Source organism: Lolium rigidum, chromosome 7 (assembly GCF_022539505.1).
Source record: "Lolium rigidum isolate FL_2022 chromosome 7, APGP_CSIRO_Lrig_0.1, whole genome shotgun sequence".
NCBI classification, from domain to species: domain Eukaryota; kingdom Viridiplantae; phylum Streptophyta; class Magnoliopsida; order Poales; family Poaceae; genus Lolium; species Lolium rigidum.
In genome coordinates, this window is record NC_061514.1 from 174,227,021 (window position 1) to 174,238,500 (window position 11,480).

Genomic DNA, 11,480 nt, shown 5'->3' on the forward strand with positions numbered 1-11,480 from the left:
CAGATATGAGGCTCCAACTTGGGTTGCAATTGTGTGCTTAAAACAACATGATCAAGTTTGGCTTCAACTTATGTTCTGCAATTGGGTTGTTTTTTGTGGCAGTGCTCCATGGCTGCTGCTGGTGTCCCTAACGTGGGACAAGGGAGCTCCAATGCAGCTGCAAAAGCCAGTGCCCGCAAGAGGACGAGGGGGGCTATGAAGGTGGGGCACTTCCATGACAATGTTGGTCCAAGCCATTTCGCCTAGATCGTCATGTCACCTAGCCTCGAACTGTTGCCTATTCCTGGCAGTACATTGGCAGTGTCCCAGGACCATTGTGCTGAAGACCAACACCGATTGCTCATGGATGATCAAGGTGATAGAAGTTGAAGGAAAAAATTCCATGGATCAAGACTTGACTGGTTTTGGTATCTCTCACGAAATCAAGATCGACCACTTCTTGACCTTCAAGGCACGGTGCTCAAGAACGATGCCTACATGGTTACCATCTTTGACTCTTCCATGACTGAGATCGTGAAGAAGTGCCCAGAGCATGATCTTACCCGATAGAGGAGTGAAATCTGTTAACGTCTATGTCCTGAACTTGTTGTTAGCGTCTATGTCCTGAACTTGGTACTTATGTTCGTACCCTGAACTTGGTTCGTAACGTCTTGTCCTGAACTACGTAGTACCGTCTTATGTTATATTCGAGTACTTATGTTATGTGATGTGCTATGTCGATGTGCTTCTTGTTATGTGATGTGCGATGTGCTTCTTATGTGTTGTTGCTATGGGATGTTCCTCTTAGCCTAAAATTGCCGACCAAACGTCCTGCGTTTTCTTTCTCCCACCATGTGTGGCCTTGTTGGCATCCAACTGGATACAGAACATGATTTTGCACTTGGCCCGGACCATCATGGCTTTAGGGAGAAGATATCCACATATGAGAAAAAAATGGTACGACGAACGTAACAGGCCCGAAATAATTTCACAATTCTATATGGTTGCCAAACATGAACTTCAGAATTGAAATCTTAATTTTTCAAGATGAGACCTAATAAATTCATTTCATTTATGGTTACCAACCGACCCCTAAACTAGAATCATAGAATCCATTCAATCAATTTATATGTAGAATCGTATAATAATGATAGAATCAGTATTCTGACTACCTTGACAACATCTCCTCAATGGAGAGCGGCGTGCTGCAGAATCTGGTTGATCGCTAGACATGAAAAATGAATCGATCACCTAACACTGGGGGTAATCGGGCGGGGGTGGGGGAAGAACGGTGTCTGGGGTTGGGCCGTCGTCCACCTCGAACGCCATGGCTAGCCCGAAGGGCAAATGAGCGTCCAGGTGACAGTGCATGACCCATACGCCTGGGTTGTCGGCCGTGAAGCGGATGACCGCCCACCCTCCGGCCGGTACGGCGACGGTGTTGCGCTGCTGCGGGTTGACGAGGTTGTAGGAGGAGCGCGTGGGCGAGCGCGCGTGGAAGTTGCCGACGCCCTGCGCGAGCACGTAGAAGTTGAAGCCGTGCAGGTGCAGCGGGTGGTTCTCCGACCCGAGGATGGCCGTGTTCTGGAGCACCACCTCCACCGTCGTGTTGAACCGCAGCGTCTTCACCTTGGTGCCCTTGGAGGTCAGCATCACGCTCCTGTTGCTGCTCGCGGAGGCGCTCGTGAAGTTGAACACCACCGGCGGCCTGTCGGGGAAGTCGCGGGTGTACACGCCGTCGACGTTGCCCGTCGCGTGCGCCTCCAGCAGCGACATGGTCGTGGGGAGCTGGAACGACACGTTGTTCATGCTGGCCGCCACGGAGCCCCGCGTCCGGTTGCACAGCGTCTGCGCCGGCATGCACGGCATAACGCCCAGACCGTAGGTGACCAGCATCCGCGTGCCCACGTGCAGGGGCACCGTCGGCTTGCCGTCCGGCAGCAGCCCGGTCAGGCTGCCGTAGAAGCCTTGCGCCGTCTCGCTATCGTTGAACGCCGGCATGTGCGGCATCATGATCAGACTTCTACGAGCTGTTGCTGCTGCCGTTGAATTATCATGCTCGTACCGGAGGAGCGCCGTGGTGGTGGCGGTGTAGGTAGCATTGGCTAGGCTCTGGTACACCTGGGCGGCCATGTAGTATCGTCCCGTAGTGGCGTTGGCGTACATCAGAGCGTCGACCGTCTGGCCGGGCGCGAGGACGACGACGTCCGTGTCGTAGGGGTCGGTGTAGCAGGCGTCGGCGGCGACGACAGTGAAGGCGTGTCCTGCAACCTTGAAGAAGAGCTGGTAATTGAGCGCAGCGTTGATGAGGCGGAGCAGGTAGGTCTTGCCGTGCCGCACGGCCAACTCGTAGCCACCGGTCATGCCGTTGATGGTAAGCGCGACGGAGTTGTTGGGCGCGCCGCCGGTGAGCATGGCCTGCCTCTCGACGTCGACGACGCTGGCGTTCCACCACTCGCCGAAGAGGAGGGTTGCCTCGCCGTGCGGCGTGGGGAAGGGGTAGTGCGGCTTGTCGGGGCCGGGGCGGATGAGGAGGGCGCCGTAGACGGTGGCGCGGAGGAAGGAGACGTGGGCGTGCCACCAGAGCGTGCCTTCCTGGCCGGTGATGTTGAAGCGGTAGGTGTAGGAGGCGCCGCCTGTGCGGATTGGGCACTGCGACACCATGCTGGGGCCGTCGGCCCAGCCGGAGAGGCGCTGCAGGACGCCATGCCAGTGGATGGTGATGTTGTAGGTGGAGTAGTTCACGACGTGCACCACGACGGTGTCGCCGTCGCGAGCCTCTAACTTGGGCCCCGGAAACTGCCCGTTGACCGCCGTGATCACCTGACGCTGTCCCAGCCGATTGACCGTCAGGTTTCCCACCTGCATGCAGTACAGCGTACCGATCCAATCAGTTACATGATATCAGTTAGTTCCAAAATATAAGCTGTTGGATTAGCTTTTTCGTATCTTGACGCATTTCAGTGTGCCTATTTACTTTTCTTTTGTCCATACGTACTTCATGTTGAAATATCCAAACATCTTATAATTCGAAAAGGAGGAAGTACCAAATAAAACGACCGCACTATGTTAACTTTGGACCCTAATATCGCAGGAACCGTCCGCGCCCTGTAATTTGGGTTTACTTTTGCAATGTCTAACTTTGGGCCGACAGGGATTCAGTGACATTGAAACAGCATGGCACGTTGTGCCATGACCTTCCATCCACCCTACATTTTCCATCTAACGGCTGCAATCAAGCGATCTGAAAATTTTGCTAAATTTGTCTTTTTTGCTGCGCCCAAAATAAAAAGTATTTTTGATTGAAACTTTCCGTAGTTACAACATGATTCGTTGGTAATACTTACATTTTTTGTTTTGAATTTTTTGATGATTTTTAATTTTTTTTGAAAATCATCAAAAAAATTCAAAATAAAAAATATACATGTTGCCAACGAATCATGTTGTAAGTACGGAAAGTTTCAATCAAAAATATTTTGTATTTTGGACGCAGCAAAAAAGACAAATTTGGTAAAATTTTCAGATCGGTTGATAGCAGTCGTTAGATGAAGAGTGTACGGTGGATAGGAGATCATGGCACAGCGTGCCATGCTGTTTGAATGTCACTGAATCCCTGTCCCTTTGGGCAGGTTTAGGCTCCTGTTTGATATTCACGTTTGGTTCAGAGAGATACTTTTGGTGTCTGTACACACATGCCTTTTCCTTCTACCTTTGCCTAAAGGAAAGTTCGTTTAACATTTGAAGTTTTATTCTAGCCCACCCAGTTTGAAGGCCAGTGATCCGTCACTCAATTTTGCCACTATGATACCATGTATATGCATGCAGGTTAGTAGTTACAGACGCTGAATCTGAATGCATGATAGATATGTGAGCAGATGAAGCTTGACTGAATAGCATCTATCCCATAAGAGATTGGTCGTACGTACGTGGAATGTGTGTTCGACGACGGCAGAGTCAGCCAGAGGCAGGCCAAGCAGGCAGCAGCATCCGACAAGGGCGAGAAGAACATATGGACGCCCAGACATTTGTCGATTCATCTAAACCTTGCTCCAATGCACAATGCACAACGCCGTGGGCTTCAGACGGAAGGTGGCTACTGGCTAGGTAGATAGCTAGCTGCCGGGCCTGCTGGACTGATCTCATGCGCGCGTATATAAGGCAACACCGGGATCGACGATCGACCGACTAGCTAGGTGCATCGATTCAGAAGAAAGGCTAGCTGGCTGCAGGTAGGTAGTCTGTGTCTGCAACGGGTGAATGAAGTCTACGTGTGGAACACGGGCATCTCGAGCCTCGATAGATCCTATGATGATGGCCGACTACAGCAAGGCACGGGCAACGATCGGTAGACACTCTACCTAGCTAGCCACATCCATTCCATGCTACTACCTCCGTTCCAATTTAGTTGACCTCAGGGCATCTCAAGCGGCGCGATGCATTTCGGACGCTCAAAAGTGGTTGCGAGCGTCCGTTTGGTCGCCCCGTGGACGCCAAAATGACCGCGAGGAATGTCCGTTTGCGTCAGGGGCTACTTCCAGCGGTCCGACGTATTTTTGATATGCAATTTTTTTTTTGTGCTACTTCTTTTCAATTTAGTTGAATGATTAAGTTTTAAACGCGAAAAAAGATGTACTCATGATGTCATGTTGGTCCAATCGAATAGATTATAGCTTAAACAATTAACCGGATACGTCAATCGACTAGATTCAAACATATTTAACATACAAATAAGAAGAAATTTAAAAATATATAAACTAAAACTATTTTTTGGCCTTCTTGTTCGAAGGCCATGCGTCGTCGTCGTCGTGGAAACTCCTCCGCCTCTTGCTTGTCACCTCGTCGTCGGAACTGGAGGACGACGCGCCCGTCTAGGACTTGAAACTGGAAGAAATGGCGTCTTCGTCGTCGTCGTCGGTGAACGGACGACGACGCGCCGCCCGCGCCGGCGCCCGGACTTCTTCCTTGCCGCCGCCTTGTCATCCGCCGCCTCCTCGCGCCTCCAATCGGGCGAACTTGCTCGTCGGAGTCCTCCTCCTCCTCCCGGCCCTCCTCCTCGTCGTCGGCGTCGGCCGGCAGCGCCGCCTCCGTCCTCCTCCTGGCCTTCGCTGCCATTGCCGCCTCCCTCCTCCTCGTCCTCACTCGGTGTGGAGGTAGGGTAGCTGGGCGTGGAGCCTGGATCGCTTGGCGTCGCCGGCGATTCCCACCTGTAAGAGCGAAATTCACACCCCAAGTTTTGTGTGTTTGATGACAACACTTGAGTAATCTCACCGTGTGCCTTGAGTATCATTGTTAGATTTGCAAGAGCACGGTGACCTCGCCGGACGCGTCAAGATCGGAAGACTGAAGCGTAGTTGATAGGTTTTCTCGGTTTTGTGTGTGTTTAGCGAGGTAACATGGTTGGAGAGAAAAAGGGAAGAAAACCAGATTTAGCCAGGCCGGTACTACCGGTACCTGTAGCGGTAGTACCGCTACCCCTATAGGTACCGCCCTCGCTACCGCTCTGAGTCTGCGCTAATTTCGTCTCCCAGAACACGCTGCGGTACCCCTGCAGTACCTGGGGCGGTAGTACCGCTCACGAGCGGTAGTACCGCTCACGGTACCGCTTAGGTACCGTAACCGAGTTACGGTCGTACCGCCCGGTACCGCTCCGGTACCGCTTTGGATCCAAGTAAGGTTTGGACCCTATCGCGGTACCTCAAGCGGTACCTCGTGCGGTAGTACCGCTCTCGCGTCCTTTGACCAGATCTGGGAGGATTTCGAACTCAGAGCGGTAGTACCGCTTCCCAGAAGCGGTAGTACCGCTTAGGCCAAATCTGGACATAACGGTTGGATTTGGAGGAGCCTATTTAAGGGCCCCTTCTTCCCCAACACGATTTTATCTCTTCCCCTCTCTCTCCTCCATTGTTGCTGAGCTTAATCCTTGAGGTTCTCCTTCCCCATCCAACCAATCATGCCCAAACTTTGAGGATAGGTGGAGGAGACCCCGATCTATAGTTCTACCAAGAGAGATTTCACCAATACTAGCTATTCCTTAGTGGATCTTGTTGGTAGGGTTCCTTTAGTGGATCTTGGAGAAGAGTTCCTTTTGTGGAGCATTGGAGAGTTCCTTTGGTGGAGCATTGGAAGAGTTCCTTTGGTGGAGCATTGGTGATGGGTTCCTATGGTGGAGCATTGGAGATGTGCAGCTATGTGTCTAGCTTGGTGATGTACTAGATGCATAGGGTGTTGGGAGCATCCTTGTGTGTGGAGCTCGCCCCAACCTTGTGAAGGAATCACCGCCTCGATCGGTGCCTTAGTGGAAGAGGGAGAGCACCTCCGTGGAGCTCTCTCGAGGAAGAAGGGGAGGCCTTCCTTCGTGGTGTGGCCGTCTAGTCTCTTGTGTGAGACTAGCACCTCCTCAACGCAGACGTACTTCCTTTAGTGGAAGGAACTGCGGGAAACAAACCTCGACTCGCCTCGCGTCCCCCGATTGTCTCGCTCCTTACTCTCGTTATCTTGTTGATTCCTTTACTTGTTGCATCCGTCCAATATTCATTGTAGGATCACCCCTATTGCTAAAGTTCACACCTTTACCTTCCGTTGCATAAAAATTGAAAAAGACTAAAACTTGCCGTAGCGCCATTCACCCCCCCCCCTCTTGTTCGCTACGATCCATTCAAGTGGTATCAGAGCAAGGTTTTCTTGCTCGGGCTTTACCGCCTAAGAAATGGCCGAACAAGAGGCGGATAAGAATGGGTCACCTTCCCTTGTGCCACCCGCTCCATCATCGCCCATCGATTCCACGACGGCTACGTTGGATGACCTCAAGAAATTGGAGTCATTCATCGTTGCCCAAATGAAGGCGATGATGATGGAGTTGGTTGTACAAAAACCAAACCCTCCACCAAAAGCAAGTGCCGAGGATCCGCCACCAAAAGCTAACACCCTTCCTCTTGTTGATTTTGTCGCGGAAGCGACAAAAGATCCACAAAAGGAGGGGCTTGGGGATACCGGCACTTCAACAAAAGGGAAGGATGATGACACACCGGTTGAGGAACGTCAAGGGAGTTATCATGCGGTGCCACCACCAAATGATTACACCATCAACGTTCCGATACCGATGTCGCATATCTTGTCGCATGGTTCACCACCGTCTCTTGAGTCAAACAACTTTGAGAATTGGCAATTCTTAATGCGTTCACATGTGCGCAGCGCTTCTACCGAGCTTTTGCGTATCATCGAGGAGGGCTATTCACCACGAGATCCCAAGAAATTGACAAGGAGAGATGTAGTGGATGACCAACTCAACGCCACCGCCATCAACATGATTCATATGGCCATCACCCCCAAGGACCGCGCTCATATCCGCTCGCTCAAGACCGCCAAGGAAGCATGGGACAAACTTGAGAAGCTCTTCCTCGGCAATGCAAGCATCCAAAGCTCCCGCTTTGATGAAGTGAACAACATGGACGACAATTTTGTCATGGTTGAAGGAGAGACCCCCGAAGAAATGTATCGGCGCCTCATCGCTCTTGCCGTGCAAATGCAAGATCTTGGAGCAACGTTCGTGGATGACCATTGGATCAAGCGCAAGTTCTACAACGCTCTCCTCCCTTATGAGGAAGTGAAGTTGACGGCCATCCGCCAAAACGCCTCCTTCCGTGCTATGACATCCGATGAAGTCCTTAGCGAAGTCATCGCTTTGGACATCTCCAAGAAGAATGCGGATGATCTTGTTGCTCGCGCCCACAACTCCCGCAAGCCCAACCTTGCATTGAAGATGAAGGTGCATGAAGCTAGTGAAAGCGATGAGGATCCCGTTGAGTGGGGATCGGATGATCTCAAGGTCAACTACCATGAGCACATGGCTCTCGCCGCCAAGAAGTTTTGGGATGGAAACATGTCCCGAAACACAAGACCAAGAAGATCACGTGATTCTCCAAGAAGACTCTCCAAGAGCCCAAGAGAAGGGACAAAGGGAAGAACATGCTACAATTGCGGTGACAAGAATCATTTTGTCGCGGATTGTATGTTTGAGAGAAGAGAAGATCATGGTGGAAAGCTTATCCCAAAGGATAGGTATAAGCCACTCTCCAAAGGATTCTCCAAGTTCTCCCCAAGGTCCGATGACGACAAGGTCTCCTCCAACAAGAAGCCTAGAGCCTTTATCATTCGTGAAGAGTACACCTCCGATGAAGATGGGGAGCATGAGGACAAGCGCTCCAACAAGGAAGGAGAGGGAGTGGCCGCCATCGCCATTTCCACTCCCTCCAACTCTCTCTTCGACTCTCCTAATGAGAACCTCGTCACCAACAATGCTCGGTGCCTTATGGCAAAGGTATCCACGGAGGTAAAATCTCCTTCCAAACCATCATCTTCTACTAATGCCTTATATATTGATGATGCCACTAGTCTCACCGTTAAACGTGAGATTATGGGTTTGGATTCCTTGGATTATTTTCTCACTAACATGAAGGGGGATACCAAGATTCATGTTGGGGCTCTCTTAGCCCAACTTGGTGCGGCACAAGATCTTATTGAGAAGAGGGAGAAGTTGGAAAGGGAAGCGGCCTTTGAGCTTGCCAATCTCAAGGAGGAACTTGATGATGAACAGAATCTTCGCATGTCTCTTGAAGCTAGTGTCATCGTCCTTGAGGACAAGAATGAAGCTATTGTTTCATGACTCACCAAGGATCGAGACCATGCTCTTGAGTTGGTTGGTGACCTCAAGAAGAAGATGCTCTCGCTCGAGGAAGCCAACAAAGGGAAAGATGATGAAGACCCCAATTCTTGCCATGATGAGCTTGTGGATCAAGTTACTTCTTTGAGGAGACACAATGCTCTCCTCTTGGAAGTCAATGCTCTTCAAGAAGAAGCCTTGGATGAGTACTACCGCTTGTTCAAAGAGAAGACCTCATGTTGCAACCATGAAGAAGAAATTTACGCTCTTGAGATCACCAAGGCCAAGCTATTGAGTTTGAGTAGCAAGCAAGAAGAGTCTTTGGTGGAATGTCTCCGCATGAGCAAGGAAAAGGACACGTGTTGTGATCATGAGGAGGAAATTGCCGCCTTGAAGAGAAGGGAAGCCAAGCTCATGGAGGTCAACTCCATGCAAGAAGAAACCTTGAAGGAGTACTTTCCTTTGAGCAAGGACCGTGCATGTTGCACTCATGAAAGTGACATTGCCAAGATGGAGAATGACAAGCGCATGCTCATGAAGATGAACGCTCTCCAAGAAGAAGCTTTGATGGAACACTTCCGGGTGAACAAGGCAAAGGAGGTCCAAGTGTTTGATATTTGCCATCCACACCCGGAGCATGAAGATGAAGTCAATCGCTTGAAGGCCAAGGTTGATAGACTCCAAGTTCAAGCCAAGTACTTGGAAGGAATCATTGAAGCTAAAGATGGAGCCAAAGAGGGCTCTTGCAATGAAGAAGGAGTGGCTACCAAGCCAAAGAGAAAGAGGAAGAGGAGTACCAAGAAGAAGAAGAAGAACAAGGAGAACATGGAGACCAACCTTGAAGGGAGCAATGCTAGCTCAAGAAGGGATGGGGTACCCAACTCCACCTCGACGGGTTTCGCCGTCTCTAACAACCCTTCTCATGTTCTTTGTTTTGATTACTATGGACATATTCGTGCTCGCTTTATTGGTCCTCAAAAGGACAATGTTGATTGGAATATTTGGGTTCCCAAACCCCTTGTTACTAACATGCTAGGACCCATTGAATATGGGTACTTAAATCCAAGACTTGATTCCTTGTAGGACTATGCTTCCGGTGATGCTAAATGGGTGGTTGATAGTGGAGCCACAAGTCATATGACCGGAAGCAAGGATATTGTTGTCGACCTCGTGCCTTCTCTCTCTACCGTATCATATGGCGACAACACGTGCTCAAAGGTATTGGGTCTTGGCAAGGTGGTGGTAACACCCGACATCTCACTTGTGAATGTCCTCCTTGTCGAGACCCTTGGTTACAATTTACTCTCCGTTCATCAAATTGCTCGTATGGGTTTATGCACATTCTTTGATGAACATATGGTGGTCCTCTTGTGGAGCAAGACACTCAATGTAGCTTTTGTTGGATATGTAGAGAACGGTTTGTATGTTGTTGATTTCTCCGGAAAGACAACGTCTTCCGCTCTTTGCCTATTCGCCAAAGCTGACAAGGGTTGGTTATGGCATCGCCGACTAGCCCATGTCAACATGAGGACTTTGCAAAGTCTCCACAAGGGTGGCCACATTCTCGGACTAAAAGAAGATGTCTCTTTTTGCAAGGATCGTGTTTGTAGGGCTTGCGTACAAGGAAAAATGCATGGAGCTCCTCACAAGGCCAAGACTATCATCTCTACCACAAGATGCTTGGAGCTCCTACATGTTGATCTCTTCGGTCCACCATCTCATGAAAGTCTTGGAGGAAAGAAGTATTGCCTCGTCATCGTTGATGACTATTCACGCTATTGTTGGGTATTCTTCTTCAAGTACAAGAGTGAGACTCAACGGACCATGATGGAGTTTGCCAACCAAGTTCAACGCAAGTACGACAACAAGATCCTCGCAATAAGGAGCGACAATGGAATGGAGTTCAAGAACTACACATTGGATGACTTCCTCGGCGAAGAAGGAATCCAACACCAATACTCCACGCCATATACTCCCCAACAAAATGGGGTCGCCGAAAGGAAGAATCGAACCTTGATCGAAGCCGCTCGAACCATGATGATGGAATACAAGTCCAACTACAATTTTTGGGCGGAAGCTATCTCTACCGCTTGCCATGCTACTAATCGCCTCTACTTTCGCAAAGGTCTCGAGAAGACACCATATGAGATCCTCACCGGCAACAAGCCTAATGTGTCATACTTCAAGGTCTTCGGATGCAAATGCTACATACTTGTCAAGGACACACGCCTATCCAAGTTTGATTCAAGGGCTCCAGAAGGAATTTTCGTTGGCTATGCTACGGATTCTCACGCCTATAGAGTCTTCAACAAGTCAAGTGGATGTGTTGTAGAATCTTGTGATGTGACGTTCGATGAAGATGATAGATCCTTGGAGGAGCGAAGTGCTTCTTGTGAGAAAGGAGATGCAATTCCCCCGGATACCATAGGAAGGATGGGTGTTGGCATTCGCCTACCTCAAGAGCTACCTTCTATGAGTACCGGGGAAGGACCAAGTTCCACCCAAGTGGAGCCATCTACACCACAAGGCCAAGCTTCTTCCGTTGATCTAACAAATGCAAGTCAACCTCTACAACAACCTCAAGTTCAACCTCAACGTCAAGATCAACCTCGACATCTACAACAACAATCAAGTCCAAGTTCGCCACAACAAGCTCAAGAACAACATACACCGCAAGCGCGTCTACCTCAACACTCAACATCAAGTGACCAAGGTCAAGCTTCAAGTTCTTCTCCGAGTGGTTCGGGGACAATCTTCATGGACAATAATATTCCCTATACCCCCGAGCCGTCCGGATCTCATGACAAAGTTGCCTCTTTCAACGACAATGGAGGTCAAGGCG

General features: G+C 50.0%; 1 protein-coding gene across 1 annotated transcript; it reads right to left on the reverse strand.

Annotated features, from left to right (window-relative positions):
• Window positions 1-1,034: 1,034 nt before the first annotated feature.
• On the reverse strand, window positions 1,035-4,090 carry LOC124678776 (laccase-14-like). The gene is made up of 2 exons (XM_047214632.1): window positions 3,906-4,090; window positions 1,035-2,841 (listed from the first exon to the last, which is right to left on the reverse strand). The coding sequence occupies exons 1-2, from the start codon at window positions 4,014-4,016 to the stop codon at window positions 1,231-1,233; spliced, it is 1,722 nt and encodes a 573-aa protein (XP_047070588.1). The 5' UTR covers window positions 4,017-4,090; the 3' UTR covers window positions 1,035-1,230.
• Between the last annotated feature and the right edge of the window lie 7,390 nt (window positions 4,091-11,480).

Coding starts and splice junctions, on each gene's coding strand:
- LOC124678776 (XM_047214632.1), bottom strand. CDS start 4,016: ATGAATCGACAAATGTCTGGGCGTCCATATGTTCTTCTCGCCCTTGTC. Junction 2,842..3,905: donor TCGTCGAACACACATTCCAC/GTACGTACGACC, acceptor TACTGCATGCAG/GTGGGAAACCTGACGGTCAA.